The following is a 19,719-nucleotide window of genomic DNA, read 5'->3' as shown; positions in this document are numbered from 1 at the left end:
CCCAGAATGCTTCCAGGAGAATCAGCACATTAGATATATAGCTGCATTAAAGCAGTTCCTCTTGGAAGCCTGAACACTCTGCTTTGTTCCCTAGCGTACATCAAGAGAGTAATTGCTCACCCATCATTCCACAACATTAGCTTCAAGCAAGCAGAGAAGATGATGGAAACCATGGACCAAGGGGACGTGATTATCCGGCCAAGTAGCAAAGGGGAGAACCACCTGACTGTCACCTGGAAGGTCAATGATGGGATTTACCAGCATGTGGATGTCCGGGAAGAGGGCAAGGAGAATGCCTTCAGCCTGGGCTCCATGCTTTGGATTAACACAGAGGTAAGAGCCCTCCAGAGCATGCCTGGGAAGGTGTTGGTTGGGAAGAAGTACAGGAACGGGTTGGTACAGCCTTTCTGTCCTTGCAGCTGCTTTCAGACTAAGCCTAACCCTAACCCAGTGCAGTTCTCCAGATCCTTAGACAATACTCAGGTCTTTTTTTTTTTTTTTTTTCTCAAAGCATCCAGCCTTGCTGTGCAGAATGTATGACTAAGAGCTATTTAGTAGAATAAGAGTTCATCATCATGCACCCTAAATACCTCTTTAAATGTGTTTGTTCAAAGGAATTTGAAGACCTGGATGAAATTGTTGCTCGCTATGTCCAGCCAATGGCTTCTTTTGCCAGAGACCTGTTGAATCACAAATACTATCAGGACTGCAATGGTGGAGACAAGAAGGTAGGCCTGTCCTGGGATGTGGTAGCTTCTTTAGGAAGATATCCGTAGACTCTGTGTGTTGCTGAAAATGTAGGCTCCCCTGGAGCATTTATCCTCTTTCTCTCTACAATTAGAAGCTGGAAGAGCTGCTGATAAAGACCAAGAAAGAGAAGCCAACATTTATTCCATACTTTATCAGTGCCTGTAAAGATCTACCTGGTAAATTCCTCTTGGGATATCAGCCTCGAGGCAAACCAAGGTAAGTCAGAATCAAGCCCAGCATCTGCACTGAGTACTGCCAGTACCACACCTCAGCTGATTGCTGCCAGTTTTTCTTCCAGCTCTGTCAGTATCCTTGTGAGTCATGCCTCCCCTTTCCCAGAATTTGGCCTCCTGGCAGTAGAGGACCCAAGTCTAGCAGTAAATCTCACCCAGGAGACTCCCCTGTTTCTTAACCAGCTGGGTGCCACAGGCAGCACTGCCCTGTGCAGTGGATGTCACGGGAGTGTAGGCAGGGATTAATGGATTTTGTATGGAAAGGAAGGGTATTTTGGAGCAATTGTTTGAAAATGAAGTGTCTTGGGTAGGTCTGTCAGTTCATTATCAGTACAGCCATCACCTGAGTTTGTAGGCCATGACAGTTCTGACTGACCTGTTAGTGACAGGTATGGCTCTAAAGCAGCCTGTGGTCTCTTGTGCTCTCACTGCTCCTCACAGGATAGAGTATGTGACAGTGACACCAGAAGGATTCCGCTACCGGGGCCAAGTCTTCCCTACTGTAAATGGACTTTTCCGATGGTTTAAGGATCATTATCAGGACCCCGTTCCAGGTGAGCACCCCACAACTCAAGTGCTGTTTGTTTCCTGGATGTCATGCAATAGGGACAGTTATTAAAGGACAGTTTCCTGTTCTTTGTCCCTAAAATGACCCAGGATTTTCTATATGTGGGAGGTTCCAAAGCAACACCCCAAGGGTTTGCCTTCTGTGGACCCACTGAGAGCTCTCCTGAGAGTTAATCCTTCAGCCAAGTGGGCCGTACAGCAAAGGCTGGATCAGTCCCTTTCCTCTCCCTTGTCTCCCCCACCATGCACTGCAGCACACACCACTCCCTGGTAACAAACCGTTGTGCCAGAACAAATATTGCCTCAATTTTTGTCAAATTCTGAGTTTAAGGCCAATGGCCACTCTTCTGGGAGAACTAATCTGCCTCTCTTGGTTTGTGTTTTATACAGGTATTACCCCCAGCAGTAGCAGTAGGACCAGGACTCCAGCCTCCATTAATGCTACTCCAGCTAACATTAACCTGGCAGGTCAGTGCAGGCCATTCCTGGTTGGAACTGGGATGCGAGCTCCTTCTCCAGGCTCTTTGTCTCACACAACGTGTCTTTCTTGCAGACCTGACACGTGCAGTGAATGCTCTACCACAGAACATGACCTCCCAGATGTTCAGTGCCATCGCTGCTGTGACAGGCCAGGGACAGAACCCAAATGCCACCCCTGCCCAGTGGGGATCCAGCCAGTATGGCTACGGAGGCAGTGGAGGCGGCAGCAGCGCGTACCACGTAGGTGTCACTTAAATTTTGAGAGGAGGTGCTGCTACCTTCTCCTTGCTGCTAAAAACGATTCCATGGGGGCTCTGCTGAGAGCCTAAGGAGTCCCTCATTGCCTGGGTTCACCCAGTCCTAGTTTTGTACCCATGGTGCTGCACGGGGGAGCCTGGCTGGATTCTTGGACCAGGTTTCCTCTTGCCTCCCGTGACTGAAGAAATGAGGCGTGTAAGACAACCCTGCTCTGGGGGGGAGTTGAAGCAAGTAGCAAGCTGGTCTGGCCCTCAAGGAATGTGGCAGGGTGGAGAGGTAGGATCCAGCGGTGAGGGCACACAACCTTCCGATTGTGCCCCTGAATTGGCAACGTGAGCTGCCAGTGGAGGAGATTAGCTGTGAAACTATGCGCTGAGTTTGCAGGGCTTTTCAGCTCAGCACGCTAATCTCCGACCTGCACCGGCGGGCGAACACCTCAGCCTGACCCACCACCCGGAGGCTTTGCAGGGAGTAAGATGGAATTGGACAGTTTTGGCTCGTGCTGAAGCCTTTCCTCATGTGTGCTGGTGCCTGCCTCCTCCCAGTCCATGCTCCCAGCTGACACCAAGGCTGATTCCAGCTGCAGAAGGACTGAGGAGCCTGGGTACAAGGAACACACCCAGCTGTTAGACCAAAAGAAGAGATGCTGCAAGACAAGGCTTGCAGAGAGGAGTGATCCTCCTTTGGAGCACCTTGGGAGGCTTTCAGGGAATTTGGCGCAGTGAACGCTGAGCTGGGGATAGGCAGAGACTGTGGATAACTCAATGTATTAATCATCAAGACATCTGAAGAAAAAGGGAGGTGAACACTGGGAGGCAAAGAAACTAAGTGCTCTATGGGACAAGCAGCCAGCTGGCTTGGGATGTGGGAAGGAGCCATCTCGGGAGCTGCTGCATTTTCTCTGCAGCCTGCAGGGGAAGAATTCATCTGTTCTTTGTGCCCACTGCAGGATGTCACTGCTATTGGCATGCTCCAACTGTCTCCTGTGCCCCTTACCTTTGCTTGGCTCTAGCATCTCCCCTTGAAGCCTGTATGGGGTGAACAAGGAGAGTAGGCTGTGCTGGCCCTGCTGGCCCAGGTTGGGTGGGAGATCAAAGACTCTCAGGGGAACAAATGTCCTATGCTCAGCAAGGTGTTGCTTCTCCTGCTCTGCAGCTGCCCATTCCCTGGGCAGTGCCCACTGCCACCCTCTCCTTGCCCAGGTGAGGGACCTGGCAGGGCTGGGAGTGTGCAGAAAGGGCGAGCAGGACAGTGCAGAGCCCCCCACAGCCTAGCAGGGTTCACCCTCTGTCCCCTAACAGCCTCTGCTCTCTGCAGGTCTTCACGACTCCAGCACAGCAGCCAGTGGCCACCCCTCTGATGACCCCCAGTTACTCCTACACTACTCCCAGTCAGCCGATCACCACACCCCAGTACCAGCTCCAGGCCAACACCACACCCCAGTCCACCCAGTCCCAGGCACAGGCATCGTCCAGCTCCAGGCAGAGGCAGCAGCCAAAGTGAGTAGCTCTGGGTGCATGTATCCATCTGTGTCCTGTCTCCTTGTCTTTTGTTGATTTTTTGTGGAAAAACAGCATGGTGGGGTTACCTTGTACCTTCCTGCATGGAACCCTTGGGGAGGGAAGGAGGGCAGGGAGGCTTTCCTGGTAGCACATCTCACCTTCTGCCCGTGTCCTTGCAGGACCAACAGCCACGCTGCCATCGACTGGGGCAAGATGGCCGAGCAGTGGCTGCAGGAGAAGGAGGCTGAGCGGAGGAAACAGAAGCAGAGGTTGACCCCTCGCCCGTCCCCCAGCCCCATGATCGAGAGCACGCCCATGTCCATCGCGGGGGACGCCACGCCGCTCCTGGATGAGATGGATCGATAGGACCCGACCCAGAACCTCCGCTCTCTTCTCCAGGAAGGGGAAAGGAGAGGGAACAATTGGAAGCAACTTCCCTTCCCTTAGACATGTAACTCCTGTTTTATACGTCGTGGGATGGTGGGAAATGACTCTTGGTGACGTGCACCTGAGCGAATGAATAGACTTGGCAGGGCTGGTTTAAAAATATATACTATATATAAGAAAAATATATCATAGAAAGGAACACTGCATCGGCCTCTGCATTCCAGGCTCTGGTTCCAAGCACCTTGGAAGCTTAGCAGACATGAGGTCAAAGGAATCTGTCCTTATACATGCTCAGCAGTCTGCTTTCATCCCAAAGACTGGGAAGCAAACGTAGCTGAAAGTGCAGACCATCCGCCTGCAGTGAGCCTGTCTCCTTTGGATTCTCCTAAACCCTGACTGTCACCTCTCCTTGTCCCAAGACCACAAAGCAAAGCCACGAGGGGTTGTGACAAGCGAACCGGAGTTCTCAAAAAGTTCCTGTTGTTGTTTGCTCCATGTTTCCCTGTTTGACAGGCTCAGCGGAGCCTGTGCCAACCCCCAGCTGTGTCCGGAGGGGTCCAGCACAGCAGCTCGGGGTCTTGCCGGAGATGCAGCTGTTGTACCAAAGGCTTGCTCTCTCCTCTGGCTTCTTTTGGAACAATATTTATTTAGTTTTGATTATTATTATTTTTTTTTTTAATCAGACTGCGAAGTAACGGCAGCTTCCCCGAGCGCGGGGCAGACACGGGGGCTAAACTGCTGCGGCGGAGCAGCCCGGAGTGCATGGCATCCTCCTCCATACCCGCTTACCCTGCCCGACTGTAACCAAGAGGGGTGAATAAATAGTGTTTTTACTGAATGCTAGTTGAGAGGTTTACTGCCTGCACCCTGCCCTTTCCCTTAGGATTTGCTCAGAGCAGAGTTCCGTGGTGGAAGTCGATGTTCCTTCTTCCTTTTGGTGCTTGGCGTTGCCTTCTATGTGCTGAAACTGTCACAGAGAAGCTGATTTCTGTTGTTAAAAAATGTTTTGTTTCGGATGTGTCGTATAGAGGCGTCACACTGGCACCGGGAGCTCCCAGAGGCCCATGGCTGTTGGGTTGGGAGAGGTACTGGCAGGGGGGTGGATAAGGTGGATAACTTCGGTCATGTCAGAAACAGCCCAGTGCAGTGTCCCAGAGGGACTGCCAGTGATGGGGAGAGACATTTCTGAGAGGGAAAGTTCCTGCTGCACGCATTCTCCCCTCTCCTGCTTTGTTAGTAGGGATTTTCTATGGAAGCAGAGTCTTTGTTCCTTCCCAGTGCTCCTGGTCAGCCTCCTTTGCTAGGAAATGAGCAGGAACAGCAGATCTTAGGAAACAAAGGTCTTTTTTGCATGTAAATGCTCCTGAAGAATGGCAGCAACCCGGGAGACAAAGCAAAGCTCTTTCCACAGAGAAATGCAGGTCCTGGCTTCATTTCCACCCCCTCTGCAGTGCTGGGGGACTGACAGGGTCCTGTTCCTCACAGAACCTCCCAGGCTGGACCAGAGAACCATGGGCTGGGACCTGCAGCTCCGAGGTTGCAGGTGGACTAACCTGGCACTGTTTTCTTTATTTATGAAACTGTATGCTGGGAATTTGACTGGGAGCAGCTTCTTACCAGTTGGACCTGTAAGTGGGAGGGGGGGCTGGTTGTGTGTTGTTGGTTTCTTTTTGGCTGTCTTTGTTTTTAGTTTTCCCTTGCCATTAATAAAAACTCTACTTTTGGGAAGCTGCCCACGTGGCACAGATCTGTGCTTCCTGCTGTGGTGCTGTGGCTGCCACAGGGGCTTTGCTCCCATTAGCAGCACTGGACAGAGAGTGATGCCTCCCTACAACCTTGGTATTCCCCCCTGGGCTCCTGTGATCCGCTTAGGTCAGGGATTTGGGATTGCTCCGTTCACTCCTCCAGGAGCAGCAGGGTTTGCATGAGGCAGCTCTGCTCTCTGACCCCTGTGCTGTCTGATCTCCTGAGGCAAAACAGGAGACAGGGCTCAGCTCCTGTAATTCCAGCTTTTTCTGGTCCTGATATTTGATGCTGGTGCAGGAGGATCTTTCTGCCACCTCACCAGGACTCGGGGCTGAGCCACGCTCCTTGAGAAGCACTTTGGAGGAGTGGAGGCAATGCCCTTGGGTCCTTGGGCCCTCAGATTCCTCACTAGAGGAGCCCAGGCACAATCCCCATCCACGAGGCAGAGACACAGTCAGCATTCCCTGCCCCAGCTCTTCCCAGGCAGTATCTGCCTTTGTCCTAGGGCTGGAAAAGCTTCTATTGTCCCAGGCTAAGGAGCTTTTGTAGGCCTTTGAGGAGCCTTCAGGGAGGACCAAGGCCCTGTTCCTCCCAGAGCAGCCATTGCTGGGAGCTGCAGAAAAGAAGTTGGTGCTGGTGTGGGAGCACTGAAAGGGCAACAGGTTAAGAGGATGAGAGAGCTGGGGTGGTGCAATTCAGAGAAATTCCAGAGAAAAACATGCCTGGGGAGCTGGAATTTAACCCTTTATAGCAGGGTAGCTAAAATTGGGGCTCAGCCCTGTGCCAGTGTGGGTCTGGGAGCTGTGTCCCAGCCAGAGCAGGACTCATGTCCCCAGTGCTCAGGACAATGGTGGGAGCTCTGAGGAACAGCTCAAACCCCTCAATACCCACCCAGCTCTGGGTGTTTCCCTCCTGTGGGATCAGCCCTGGGATTTCCCCTGGATGCCACCCCCAGTGCCATCCTTTCCCCCACAGACAGGGCTGAGGCAGCACCATCTGCTCGAGCAGATGTAACTTTATTTCACAGCCAAGACCCGCATGGGACAAGGGGAGCTCAGGACTCTCATGTGTGCTTGGACTCAGCTTTGCTTTTCAGCCTCTTCTTTCTGTTCCTCTCTTTCCTCCTCCCCTTCCCGCTGGCAGTGGGGACCGGGGATGGAGTGGCCGGCATTGGCTCCCTGCCTAAGCCCTTCTGCACTGGGGCATCACTCAGGATGGTGTTGGACGCTTCCTCCCAGGATGGCAGCAGAGCCCAGGGGTCATGGCCCGCAGAGGGATCAGTGGGGGCAGCAGGTGCAGGACGGCTCTGCGCCCCCTTTTCAGAAGGGCCTTTCTTTTTCAGACCTTTTCCTTTCTTTTTCTTGTCTTTCTTCTTCCCCTTCCTCTCCTTCTTGGCTGACTTGAGGGCTGTCTCAGTGTGATGGTCCTCAGGGAGGGTTCCTCCACCCACGCTGTTCCAAGGGGGGCTCAGAGGGACCCCCCTGGGCCTCGCTGCCCGGTCGATGAGCTCCCCACCAAACTCGTACAGCACCGGCTCCCTGGGCACCGCGACGGCCACCGTGTTGTACGCCTTGCACCTGCAGAGAGAGGAGGCACCAGGTGAGGTGACCTCCAGTGGGGCCAGGCGGGGGGACAGTGGTGGGAGCCACTCACCAGACGTAGAGGTAGGGCTCCACACACTCCTCCTTGTAGGTGAACTCGAAGCAGGGCACCTGGATGACGTTGAAGAAGGCCTGGCCCACCGCCCGGGAGGCCGTGTCGTTCACCCGCCGCAGGCACTCCTTCAGCCTGCGGTCGCAGTCGCAGTGGCTGATGGTGTGCCAGCGCAGGTTGCGGTACCCGTAGCGCGCGGTGAAGGGGTGGATGACGTGCTGGCAGTGGTCATGGTCCCGGCAGCACCGGTCTGTGTCCCGGTGCTCCCCTGCAGGGAGGTGCAGGCAGAGCTGAGGGGCCTGCACGTGTGAGCTGGGGCTAGATGGGGTTGGGATCAGGGCTGGAGTGGGGCTGAGCTGCGCTAGGACTGGGATCGGGGTTAGATTTGACTGAGCTGGGCTTGGAATTGTAGTGGGATGGGTAGGGACTGGTGCTTGGGTGTGGACAAGGCTAGCACTGGGATGGGGACTGGAGCTGTACCAGCATCGCAGTGGGGATGAGACTAGGACTAGGCTGGGGTCAGGAAGGGGACCAGGACTGGACCAGGACCAGGAGACGGTCTAGGCTGGGATCAGGATAGCAACTGAGAGTGCACCAGCACTGGGATGGGGACCAGAATGGGAGTGGGATAGACCGCAGATGAGGCTGGAGACAAAGAGTGGATCAAGACTAGACCAGCACAAAGATGGATTAGTCTTGTGATAGGGACTAGGCAGAGAGAAACTGGGACTGGACTGGTGCTTGGCTGGGGACTGAACTGGGGCAGACAGGGATTGAACTAGCACGGGGGTGGGGACTGGAGTAGCTCAGCACTGGGATACAACTGGATCAGGATTGGTGGGGACTTAGCCAGCGCTGCACTGGGGACTGGGAATGGGATGGGAATGGGATGGGAATGGAATGGGAAGAGATGGGATGGGATGGAACTAGAGGGAAGGGATGGGATGGGAAAAGATAGGATGGGAAGGAAAGAAAGGGAGTGGATGGAATGGAGTGGAATAGGAAGAACTGGGAGGGATGGGATGGGATGGGATGGGATGGAAGGGATGGGATGGGAAGATACAGGTAGCAGCTGCCCCGCTGCCCTTACCCAGCTCTTCGTAGGTATCCGCGTTGCTGCCCGCGCCGCACCACAGTGTCCCGGGGTAGGTGAGCCCGCGGCGGGCGCGGGGCCGTCCCGGCGGGGCCGCTCCGGGGGCGACTGCCAGCGGGAGGAGGAAAAGGAGGAGGAGGAGGCGGAGGCGGCAGAGCAGCCCCGGGGCGCACATGGCACCGCGCCGCTCGCTGCCGTGGGGCCGCCTTATAGAGTCGCGCAGCCCGCCCACGCGGGGCGGCCCGGCACGGCTTGGCACGGCCCGGCACCGTGCGGAGGGTCCCGCAGAGCCGCGGTGCTGGAGCCACTCCCGGAGCCGCGGCACGTCCCGCGCCGGCAGCCCGCGGGGAAGGGGTCACCCCTCCCGGTGGGACCGGCCCCGTTGCTGTGGCAGCCGGTGGGGTGATGTGCCGGGGCCGGTAACGAGCCGTCCACAAACCCCCGCCCCGTGACGCACCCGCCCCTGCACAGCCCCCGGCCCCGGAGCGGCCCCGACAGAAGAATGATGCTCTCCCTGCATCCCTAAGTCCCATTCCACGGATGCTTCCTGCAGCCCTATATCCCAGCCCATAGATGCTCTCCACATCCCCATGCCCGATCCTGCAGATGCTCTCCACATCCCATCCCATGAATGCTTATGGCATCCCCACATCCCATCCCATGGATGTTCCCTGTGGCCCTGCATCCCATCCCATTGTTCCTTTCACGGGACAGCCCAGTGCCTCATGCCCAGCCGGGCTGGCAGCCCACAAGGCACCGGCATTCCCAGCACACTGCCAGGTCTGTCCCTCTTGGCCAGCTCCAGGCCTTGGAGCCCATTGACAATCCAGACACAGCTCTGGCAAGCTGGGAAGCTGCAGGAGCCAGCGTTCAGCCGGAGAGAACAGTGCCTGGACACCCCAAAATGGTGGTCTCAGAAAGTCCCTGCACTGACTGAGATCCCTCAGGAGTGCAGGGGAGTGCAGAGGCAGCACCCTGAGCATCACCCTGGCTCGCTGACCCTTACACCCATGGGGTACTTCGAGCACTGTGCCACCCACACCATGTCCTGTCACCGCTGGCACAGGCGGCTGGTGCTGGGGACACTCCTGTGGGGTGCAAACACCCAACCCGGGTGCTCCCTACCACAACACTGCCTGGCTGGGACACATCCCCAGCCCATGGGAAGGGCTCCCGCCTGGCAGCAGCCCAGGGTCCAGCTGGCCGAGGGCACTGGCAGGGGCCCAGTGCTGCAGGGGCTGCCCCCGCTCAGCTGTCGCTGTCTGTGATGTTCCCATTCGGCTCAGCCTCGCCACCAGCACCCAGGTACGGAGCTGAAAAAGGCACACTGGGCCCTCAGGGTGCCCACGTGTGGGCATGGGTGGGGAGGGTGGGGGACACCATGCCACAGGGAGCCCTGTGGGGGCTGCAGGTGGGGAGTCTCACCCCCATTACGTGCTCAGTGCTCGCAGTGCCCGCAGTCCCCACACATGGACCTGTCTCACGTCCCTGCTGCCCGGGAGAAGGGCTGGTACCTGGCGCTCATGGCCCCCAACGTCAAGGGTCCCAACTACGCCTGGCTGGACCCCTCCCGGCTCTACTGCCACCCGCAAGTACCCAGTGCCCGGGGCGGATGGCCTCCGCGGGGGTGTGAGGGTGGGCTGCACCTCTGCAGGGCTGCCGGGGCACCCAGCCCTGCCCACGAGCACCAGCGCCAGGGCTGCAGGTGCCCGTGGTGGGCTGTGGGCACCCAGCAGCTCTGATCTCCCCCCAGGGCTTGCAGGACTGTGTGGCCGACCTGCTGCAGCCCTTCCAGGGAGATCCCATCGACATGGTGGCTGGCATCGATGCCATGGGCTTCATCCTGGGTGAGTGGGGACATGAGTGAGCGCAGGGTTCCTCCCCATGCCCTGTCCATGTGGGGCCTGATGGTGCTGTGCCCACCCCAGGTGCTGCCGCCGCGGCCATGCTGCAGAAAGGCTTCCTGGCCATCCGCAAAGCCGGGCACCTCTGTGTGCAGACAGTGGCACAGCCCTACACCGACTACTCGGGCCGGGAGAAGGTGATGGAAGTCCGCACTGATGCCATCTCGCCAGGTGAGTGCTCCCATTCTGGGGGGGGGCTGCCAGCGTGGGCACTGGGCACTTATCCACAGCCTCTGCCCCCTCCAGGTCTGCACATCCTTCTCGTGGACCAGTGGGTTGAAACTGGGGGCACCATGCGAGCGGCCATTGGGCTGGTGGAGCGGCTGGGGGGGGTCGTGGCAGGTAGGACTGCAGGCACCAGGGCACCATTGGGTGCACCTTTTGGTGCAGTGGGACCACCATCCTCACACCCTGGTGCTGAGCCCCTCCATGTCCCCGCAGGTGTCGCTGCCATCTGCATCGAGGACAGCGAGGGCGGGCGGTGGATCCGGGAGCGCTACAAGTGCTCCCACTGTGTCCCCCCCCACCTGCAGCCCCGCTTCGACCACCACCAGTTTGGCTGGGACTGACTGACTGGCACCTCATGTGTCCCCTGCAGCCCCTCGAGGAGTGCAGGGCTGCTGGCTCTGCAGGGCAGGATGCCCCAGACATCCACTACAGATGGAACTCCTCCTCGGTGGCAGCCATCCATCCTCCCTGCCTCCGTCCTTCCACCTGCCCATGAGTCTGGGGGCTGCAGCCCCGGCCCTCTGCCCCACATTTTTCTTAAAAAGCATAAAAAACGTTTTATTAAGACAAAAGGGCATCTCCTTCTGCGAGCAGTACCTGGGTTTGCATAGCTACAGGAGCCACATGGGTGCTCCTGCCCACCCTGGCCAGGGATGCCTGGGCAGGCGAGGGGCCAGGGGGGCTGGGGAGTGGCAGGGACGGCTCCTCGGGGCCGGCCAGGGTCGCCCCTCTTTGGTCCATAGGTGTGAGCATGGCGGGCGCAGGGGGTGTCCCCTCACTGGCAGCACTTGGGTTTTTTGCGGGGTGTCGACAGGTACAGGTCGCTCTCATTGCTGCTGATCCCTGCAGGAGAGAAAGGAGGGTGAGTGGCTGTGTAGGGGATAAGGGGAGGCACCTACTCGGGGCCAGCCGGGGGTACTCACGCACGGTGTCGCCGATCCTGCGGGTGTGGCTGCGCTCCAGCTCGGCCAGCACGCTGCTCTCGAAGGTCAGGGCCGCCACACGGAAGAAGAAATCCCGCACGTTCTCCCCTGCCCCGCAGGATGAGACCCCCTGAGTGCCCCCTCACCCGGCTGGATGCCGGGATCTGCATTCCCCCCACTCATCCTGGAACCCACCAGTGAGTGAGGAGACAGCCCAGTACTCCGCCTGCATCTCCTGGGCCACCTTGAGAGCGTCCTTCTCCATCAGGCTGTACTGTGCTGGTGTCTGCCAACAGAGCCGGGGGGAGCGGGTGACGGGGACAGCCCTGCTGAGCCAGGGTGCAGTTTGCCCACGGGGAGGGGGACACACTCACACTCAGATCCTTCTTGGAGCCCACCAAGAAGAGGATCACGTTGGAGGGGTCGTTTTCCTTCAGAGCATCAGCCAACCACTGCCTGTGGGGGCCACTGTCACCAGCCGGTGGCCAAGCTTGCTGGCACACCACAGCACAGTGTTGCCAGCAGTCCTGTGGCCCCTGCCCAGGTCTTCCCTCTCCATCCAGCCTCAGAGCCCCCTCATGCTTGTTCCCAGTCCCATCTGGGCCCTTTGGCCATGTGTCACCTACCGTGTGTGCTCCAGGGACGCCACATCGTTGACATCGAAGACGATCACAATGGCTGGGGTGGGAAGGAGGGATGAGATGGGGACAGGGACAGTGTGACAGAGAGGTCAGACAGGGTGGGCACCTCACCTTGTGCTCCCCGGTAGTAAGTGGAGGCGATGCACTTGAAGCGCTCCTGGCCGGCTGTGTCCCACCTGGGGGGGGGGTGAGAGGTGAGGGGGGCCCAAAGGGCTGGGTGGGGAGGGGGCTGGGCCAGTGCCTACTCACAGCTGAAGGCTGAAGGGCACCCCCAGCACCTCAAACCGCTCCATCTCGAAATCCACCCCGATGGTCGCCTTGTAGTTCTTGTCGAATGTGTCCTTGCAAAAGCTGGAGTGGGAGTGAGGGTGGGTCAGCAGCCCCCAGCCCCCCCACTCCAACCCCTGGGGCCTCAGTGCCCCCCCCAATCCTGGGGATGCTCAGCACCAGAGTCCAGCCAGAGCTGGACTCAGCCCAAGGCGCTGCCGCCCTTTGGGAGAGGGGGATCACTTCCCCTTTCCCCCCTCCTCCCTCCCCTCTCTGGGGGTCCTGTTACCGGTTGATCAGGCAGGTCTTCCCCACCGACAGGTCGCCCACCACAATGATCTTGGAGATCTTGAACCTGCAGCGAGGGGGGGACGCACGGCTCAGCAGGGCGGGGGGGGGGCCTCCCCCCCTGCGTCCCCCTGACTGGTCACTGGGGGCAGAGGGGTTCATAGGGTGGGGAGGTATCACCCCACAGCCCCCCTCCCCGTGTCTGCAGCTCCCTGCGTCCCGGTTCTCCCGCCACAGCCGAGTCCGGACTCCTGCGTTCCCCCAGCCCGTGTTCCCCCCGTGTTCCCCCCGCGCCGCATTCCAGGATCGTGACGCAGGGCTCGGCACACGGGTAGCGCCGGCAGCCACGCGGCGCCCACGCCAGGGACCCCCACCCGTGGCGGGCAGGACCGTGGGGTCCCTCGTCCCCACTCCCTCCCAGCCCCGCGGTGGGGACCCCAAACCACTCCGGACTCACCCCACAGTGCCCGTCCGCTGCTCCTGGCAGGCGCTGGCCACTGTGGGGTGGAAGGCGGGGCGGGTTTGCAGGGCGGCCTCCTTCCGAAAACACTGCGGGGGGACAAAGGGGGGCACCGGTGTGACCACGGGGCTCGGCGAGGCCGCCCCCGGGCCGGTGTGTCCCCTCCGCTCACCGGGGGCAGGTCGGCGATGACCCGGTCCCTGCGGACCGGAGCCAGCACGTTCATCGTCCCGTGGGGTCTCCGAGGCGGGGTGGGTGGCTGGGGGGAGCAGAGATGGGACAAGGATCACTGTGAGGCCTGGGGACAGAGAGAGAAGGGAGTGGCGACGTCCCCGTGTCACGGCTGTCCCTGTGCACAGCATTCCAGAATAGCGTTGTCTGTGTCCCCAGGCAGGGCTGTCCTCTTATCCCAGTAGTCTCCCACTTTCCCAAGATGTGGTAATCCTCATGTCCTGACTCTCCCCGCACCCCCAAGGGTGGCTGTCCCCCAGACCCAGCCACCTCGAGCTGGGTGGAACTGTGGTTGTCCCCACACCCTGGGCACAGCTGTCCCGCGTGTCTCCGCTGTCCCCGTGTCCCAACCAACGCCCCATCCCAAGTGTGCCATCCCAGGGTATCACTGTGCTCCCGCCCTGAGCTGTGGCTATCCCACATCCCGGCATACAGCTGTCCCCACGTCCCACCGTCCCTACACCCCTACATACCCGGGTACCACTGACCCCACACCGCACCTACCCCCGTGTCCCAGCCACTCTCACATCCCCACAGTGCCATCCCAGGCTCACCGTTGTCCCCGTGTCCCACCTCCCGCAGCCTGGCTGTCTCCGTGCCCACCCCCGTTCCCATCTCCGCGTCCCCTGTCCCCTCCCATCCCGTGTCGCCCCTGCACAGCCACCACCGTCCCACCGCCGCATCCCAGCGCAAGACCAAGCCCTCCCCGCCTCGTCTGTGTCCCCACGGCGGAGGGGATGAAGCGGGGCGTCCCCGTTACCGCGAACCTCCCAAATCCGATAGCGGTGCCCGGCGCTGCACGCCCAGCCCCGGAGGAACCGGCGTCCTGGCCCCTCCCACGCCCCCCTTTGTGGGAGGGACCAGGACGCCGGTTCCTCCGGGGCTGGGCCATTGCATTGCCACCCACGCGGTGGGACACCGGTAACCCCCCGCCACCCCGGGGTTCATCCCGGTACACCCCGCCACGACGGCGGGCGGTGTATAGGACTACAACTCCCGTGGTGCCCCACAGCGCGGCGCATGCGCAAATGTATCATTCGTAAGTACTACTACTCCCAACATGCTTTGAAGCTTACCGCGAGAGTTGGTGCAATGGTGTGTGGGTGGAGTCAGTCCTGCTCTCGCGAGATTTTGCGCTATAAGCCCGTGCGGCGCGGCGCGGGAGACCCCTTTCGGCTTCCTGCGGGCCAAGATGGCGCCCAAGGCGAAGAAGGAGGGTGAGGGCGCGGGGCGAATGGTCCGTGTGTGAGGGGGTGCGGGACGGTGTGAGGGACCCCACGGGGTGCGGGTGTATACGGAGGGAGGCGGGCTGAGCGGGGCGGGGAGAGTGAGGCAGGGTTGCGGCGCAGTGCTGGGTGCGGGCACGTGGAGGTGGCGGGATAGGCCTGCCCGGTTCTCTGAGGGGGGTGTCCCCATCTTGGTGAGGGAAGGACTAAATGCCTCTTTCCTCTCGGGAATTGGTTTGTTCTGGGGGGAAGGGGGGAAATACTAACGCCAGTGGGCGTTTTGTGGTTCATTTTGGTTGGGTGAGGTCCGGCTCATTGACGAGGGGAAGCCGTGCCCGGCTCACTGAGGTGTCTCCATAGCTGTGCCTCCGAAGACAGAGGCGAAGGCAAAGGCGCTGAAGGCCAAGAAGGCCGTTCTCAAGGGGGTCCACAGCCACAAGAAGAAGAAGATCCGCACGTCGCCCACCTTCCGCAGGCCCAAGACCCTGCGGCTGCGGAGGCAGCCCAAGTACCCCCGGAAGAGCGCCCCACGGAGGAACAAGTACGTGTGGGTTGTTGGGCTCTGCCCTGCTGCGGGGTTTGGGAGCGGCCCCGGGGGTGGGCTGGTGTGGGGACCTCCCTCTCACCTGGTCACATTTTGTCAGTGTGCTCAGCCACATGTTGGTGGCAGAACACTGGAGGGATGTTTGGGGTGCAGGTGATGATTTCAAGCGACCAAAGCCTGAGAGTTTGTGATTATAACTTTTTTGGCAACTGATGCACCCCAGACAAAGCCCCCAAAGTGCAGAGAAGCACCTGCCATCCCTCTGCTAAGCACAGGGTCTCTCCTGCAGGTTGGACCATTATGCCATTATCAAGTTCCCTCTGACCACAGAATCGGCCATGAAGAAGATCGAGGATAACAACACTCTGGTTTTCATTGTCGATGTCAAGGCAAACAAGCACCAGATCAAACAGGCTGTGAAGAAGTTGTATGATATCGATGTGGCTAAGGTCAACACGTTGATTAGGTGAGAAGTGGGATAAAAACATGTCACTGGTGGTTGTGAGGTGCTTCAAAAGAAGCATTTTTCAGCTGAAAGTAGGAGTGTGTGAGTTTCAGCAGCTGAGGGAACTCTCAGGAGGAGAGGGACAAAGCTGTGTAGCAATGGCCTCTCCAGGACAAGAGGAAATGGCTTCCATCTCTGCTAGAGGATGTTCAGGTTGGACATCAGGAGGAATTTCTTCACGGAAAGGGTTTTTAAACATTGGAATGGGCTGCCCAGGGAGGTGGTGGAATTGCCATCCCTGGAGGTTTTTAAGAAATTATTTAGCGCCATGGTGTAGTTGACAAGTTGGTGATTGATCTAAGGTTAGACTTGATGATCTCAGAGGTCTTTTCCAACCTAAATAATTCTGTGATTTCAGTGTTAAAAGTTTTGAAACGTGCAAGTTGTGAGGGAGCACAGCTTGATGGAAGTGGGAGGTGTTGGCAGACCAGAGGGTCAGCTTTGTCAGGGGTCTCTTCCAACACCCAGGGGGTCCTGTGCAAATGATGTAAACTTCAATTCCACTGAGTAACAGTGATGTTTCCAAAGGAACCACTGATGCACATGGGAACAGTGGGAAAGCAGAGCAGGTGAGAGGAGTTGGCTCTGTTCTGATGCCTCGTGTTCCCTCTAGGCCTGACGGAGAGAAGAAGGCTTATGTCCGACTGGCTCCGGATTATGATGCACTGGATGTGGCCAACAAGGTGAGACATCTTTGAAGCTTTACTGCTCCCTGTTGGTTGTCTTATGTCTCCCTCGCTGATTGTTCTTCCTGCTGTGCATGTGAGGTACTTGTGCTTCAAGCGTGGTGGCACTTCTGTGTCCCTGTAGCCAGGATCTGAGTGTTCAGGAGCACAGCCACATTCCATGTCAGTTCAGTCCTCAAGGTAGGAGGAGGCAGTGGTGGTACAAATTGGAGTAGGAGAATGTACGAGGATCACTCTGGAATAAACATACAAAGCGGATGTGTAAGGCTTTTGGGCAGGTCTGGGAGGAAGAAGTTGTCCTTGGAGGACAGGCATCCTGGGGAGATGCAGCTGTGGCAAAAATGTCTGAGGTGGAGGCTCTGCCTTTTTGCCACCATAACATCTGTTTTAACATCCTTTGCTTCTTTCCAGATTGGAATCATCTAAACTGCATCTGCCGAGGACTGTACAGACATGATAATAAACCTTCTTACACCACTGAGGGCTCTTGTGTTTTGTGACAGCATAACCAGTGTGAAAGAGAGCACTCAGCAAACTTTGGGGCTTCATTTTGGTGAAGGGGGTTCCTCCCTCTGTTCCTGGCAGTGGGTGGGCAGAGCCAACTGCTCCATGAGAGGATCTTGCAGGGGGCAGCACTGTCCTGCTTAGGGGGTCTCCAGGATCACTCACCTCCGCTGTGGGTGAACATGAGGTGAAACCTCCCCTAAATCTCAAATATCTCTATATTTACCCCAAGACCTCTGGAGTTCTCCAGGATTTCCTTGCACAGTGTAATTAGGATGTGTTTTTAATCAGTGCTTTTGGTGTCCTGCGTTGCTTTCTTGTGGAGCAGACCATGGGAGGTAGGTGGTGACCACAGCAAAAACCTGTCAGTGGCTCAGATCTGGCACAAGTGACCTCTGACACCATTTTACGAGTGTATCAGCTCTCTGCTTATGCTGCAGGTTCACTTGAAACCCTCACAGCTAATCCAGCAGCAGAGGCTTTGTGTTTTTTTCTGGCACAATCCCTGCTCCGTGTGCTGCAGCGTGTGAGTTTCCCTGCTGCTGTTCCTCACAGGGTTCACCATCCTCTGGGCTGTTTCCAAATGCTGCTGTTGCTGCCTCTGCAGTGTTTGGCTTTAAGTTTGTAGGTGGAACCGGCTTTTAGAGTGCTTGGAGTCAGGAGGACGTGGAGCACTGGGTGAGCAGGGAACAGGGGAGTTACGGAAAAGCCTTTAGGGGTACTTGAGCTTAAGTACATAGTTAGACTCGACTGAGAAAGATGATGAAAGCTGTGACCAAATATTGATTGGGGTTAATTGAGCTCTTGAGCAGTGGGACACAGAGTTCCTTCGGGCCTCTTGTGGAGAGTGTCGGATTCCTGGGGCGGTGGTTTGCAGTGTGAGGGATGGTGGTGGATGGAAAAGGGGAGTGGATGCTCTGGATGGGCAGCAGCAGGGTCCCCTGAGCCCCAGGCCACCTCTTTATGTGTAGTCACCCCAAGAAAGATGCAAGGGGAGAGGTGTCCCTCTTGTAGCAACGCTTGGTGTCACTGCTGGGTGGGGAGTGGGTATGGAGAGCCAGGATGTGCAGCAGCAGGAGGCTGGGAGGGGTTCCACATCAGCATGACTTGCATTCAGCCCTGACCTTGCCTCAACTCAGCCTGGTGGCTGTTGTCTTGGCACTTCACTTGCCTTTTGCTCCTGGCTGGCAGCTGGCCTGATCCATAGCTGCCCCAGCCTGGACAGCACTGCAGTGCTGGGAGATGCTCCTGCTGGAAGCCAGGAAACAGTGGGGATCCCTACTCCCTGCTTTGGAAAACTCATAGCTGGCCCTTCCACACTGCTTTAAGGACAGTGGAAGCATGGGCTGGTCATCTGAGCCTGTAAACTGCTGGGGCAGAGCTGTGTCTGCTCCATGTGGAGAGTCAAGGGGAAAGGGGCAGCAATCAGGGTGAGGGGAAACTAAGATCTGGGCTTGATTGTGCAGGGTATTTGCAGATGGAATTGGTGCAGAGAGGCCACGGGGCTTAAGCTGCAGCTGGAAGACACATAGCTGTCAGGATATGTTGCTGAGCGTAAGGCTGTGCCCTGCCAGGGTGCTGAGCTCCTGCTTTGAGGAAGGAGGGAACGAGGCAGTGGATTTAGAGCTGGCAGAGGTCCCTGCCCACACAGTGTCCTGGGTATCATGTCCCTGTCCCAGCTGCCAGGCTGTTCCTGGCACACACCCCCTGCCACAGTGCCAGTACACACCAGGGAGTCCCAGCAGGATCCTGATCCTGTGAGGTGTCTCCCAGCTCTTTGGAGGGAAGGGTGATTCCCCCACTGCTTCCCCTTCACCAGCTTATTTCAGCCACAGTGCCTGTCTGCCTCAGCTGGGCTGGTGAGGGGGTGGGTGGGACAGATCCTGCCTGGAGCAGGGGCTGGACAGGAGTCCCTCTAAGCCCCGCTGCTAATGCCGATCCAGTGCGATCCTGGAGCTGTCTCGTCACCAAGATTTGCCTCCCTGATGCTCTGGTGCTCCACAGGACCGGCTGGGCCAGTTCTGGCCCTGCTCCCCTGGGGAGCTGAACCCTCTCCTCTCCTCCCACTGTTCTGGGGGAGCTGCTGGAGCCATCCTGGTCCTGTGGCTGCAGGAGAGGGCTCAGCACGTGGGGCTGCAGCTGCGCTGTGCTGGTGAAGATTGCTCTGGGGGGATGCGAGCATGCAGCAGTCTTCCAGGAAGAGCCCATGGCCTCAGACGGCTTTTCCATGCCAGCTCCACTTCACGTGGCTGCCGGGTGAGTCACGCAGCCCAGACAGGCTCCTTGCCGCCACAAGGCTTGGTACCTCTCCTGGCTCCCTTCAGCTCTTCCCTGCACAGCCCTGGGTCTCTGGAAGAGCACAGGAGTAAGGAAGAGGAGGGGAACCCATCCATGAGAGGGATGGGGTCTTTCTGTTTAAGGCTCAGCTGGGCTGGTAGGACCCACGGGGGCTGGAGTTCATCCCTGGAGGGTCCCTAGAACAAAGAGGACTGCGGAAATGTGCTGTCTTTGCCCCTGAGGACTGCCAGCCCTCTGCTGGGAATGGGGCACATCCTATCCCACAGCCCTGTCCCCCCAGCCTCTCCCTGACCCAGGGGAGTCCCTGGCCCGCTCTGCCCCACAGAAGAGCCAGCCCAGGTGTGC

At 58.2% G+C, this 19,719-nt stretch overlaps 5 protein-coding genes across 11 annotated transcripts in view; 3 read left to right on the top strand and 2 right to left on the bottom strand.

Moving 5' to 3' along the window:
• The window catches only part of SUPT6H (SPT6 homolog, histone chaperone), a 28,116-nt gene extending 22,211 nt beyond the window's left edge, over positions 1 to 5,905 (top strand). For all 5 annotated transcript variants that reach the window (XM_017832574.1, XM_017832575.1, XM_017832577.1 and 2 more), the window contains 8 exons: positions 95 to 333; positions 615 to 728; positions 842 to 966; positions 1,425 to 1,537; positions 1,941 to 2,018; positions 2,104 to 2,270; positions 3,606 to 3,787; positions 3,970 to 5,905. In XM_017832574.1, coding sequence (XP_017688063.1) covers positions 95 to 333; positions 615 to 728; positions 842 to 966; positions 1,425 to 1,537; positions 1,941 to 2,018; positions 2,104 to 2,270; positions 3,606 to 3,787; positions 3,970 to 4,156 — 1,205 coding nt within the window. In that variant the 3' untranslated portion in view covers positions 4,157 to 5,905. The remainder of the gene's footprint in view (positions 1 to 94; positions 334 to 614; positions 729 to 841; positions 967 to 1,424; positions 1,538 to 1,940; positions 2,019 to 2,103; positions 2,271 to 3,605; positions 3,788 to 3,969) is intronic.
• A 1,018-nt stretch (positions 5,906 to 6,923) lies between these two features.
• On the bottom strand, positions 6,924 to 8,844 carry PROCA1 (protein interacting with cyclin A1). The gene is made up of 3 exons (XM_017832466.1): positions 8,667 to 8,844; positions 7,577 to 7,844; positions 6,924 to 7,500 (listed from the first exon to the last, which is right to left on the bottom strand). The coding sequence occupies exons 1-3, from the start codon at positions 8,842 to 8,844 to the stop codon at positions 6,987 to 6,989; spliced, it is 960 nt and encodes a 319-aa protein (XP_017687955.1). The 3' UTR covers positions 6,924 to 6,986.
• Positions 8,845 to 9,937: 1,093 nt separating this feature from the next.
• LOC108506006 (adenine phosphoribosyltransferase-like) lies at positions 9,938 to 11,372 on the top strand. Its single transcript, XM_017832584.1, has 6 exons — positions 9,938 to 9,974; positions 10,112 to 10,261; positions 10,423 to 10,516; positions 10,598 to 10,744; positions 10,820 to 10,915; positions 11,015 to 11,372. Exons 2-6 carry the CDS (start codon positions 10,139 to 10,141, stop codon positions 11,140 to 11,142), a joined length of 588 nt encoding a protein of 195 aa, XP_017688073.1. The 5' UTR covers positions 9,938 to 9,974; positions 10,112 to 10,138; the 3' UTR covers positions 11,143 to 11,372.
• Positions 11,339 to 14,437, bottom strand: RAB34 (RAB34, member RAS oncogene family). Of its 3 annotated transcripts, none has more exons than XM_017832580.1 (11): positions 14,379 to 14,437; positions 13,553 to 13,678; positions 13,378 to 13,469; positions 12,922 to 12,987; positions 12,615 to 12,716; positions 12,477 to 12,541; positions 12,351 to 12,402; positions 12,099 to 12,180; positions 11,920 to 12,010; positions 11,725 to 11,832; positions 11,339 to 11,644 (listed from the first exon to the last, which is right to left on the bottom strand). In XM_017832580.1, exons 2-11 carry the CDS (start codon positions 13,604 to 13,606, stop codon positions 11,577 to 11,579), a joined length of 780 nt encoding a protein of 259 aa, XP_017688069.1. In that variant the 5' UTR covers positions 13,607 to 13,678; positions 14,379 to 14,437; the 3' UTR covers positions 11,339 to 11,576. The 3 variants fall into 3 exon arrangements, with proteins under 3 accessions (XP_017688069.1, XP_017688070.1, XP_017688071.1); XM_017832581.1 differs by having other exon boundaries at positions 13,553 to 13,639; positions 14,379 to 14,432; XM_017832582.1 differs by having other exon boundaries at positions 13,553 to 13,639; positions 14,287 to 14,395.
• A 256-nt stretch (positions 14,438 to 14,693) lies between these two features.
• On the top strand, positions 14,694 to 17,050 carry RPL23A (ribosomal protein L23a). Its single transcript, XM_017832573.1, has 5 exons — positions 14,694 to 14,828; positions 15,198 to 15,378; positions 15,671 to 15,847; positions 16,500 to 16,569; positions 16,984 to 17,050. The coding sequence occupies exons 1-5, from the start codon at positions 14,804 to 14,806 to the stop codon at positions 16,996 to 16,998; spliced, it is 468 nt and encodes a 155-aa protein (XP_017688062.1). The 5' UTR covers positions 14,694 to 14,803; the 3' UTR covers positions 16,999 to 17,050.
• The last annotated feature ends 2,669 nt before the right edge of the window (positions 17,051 to 19,719 follow it).

This window comes from Lepidothrix coronata, unplaced genomic scaffold, assembly GCF_001604755.1.
Source record: "Lepidothrix coronata isolate B3197 unplaced genomic scaffold, Lepidothrix_coronata-1.0 Scaffold203, whole genome shotgun sequence".
In the NCBI taxonomy this organism is placed as follows: domain Eukaryota; kingdom Metazoa; phylum Chordata; class Aves; order Passeriformes; family Pipridae; genus Lepidothrix; species Lepidothrix coronata.
The sequence above is the reverse complement of the archived record's forward strand: the minus strand, read 5'-3'. Positions and strand labels throughout refer to the sequence as shown.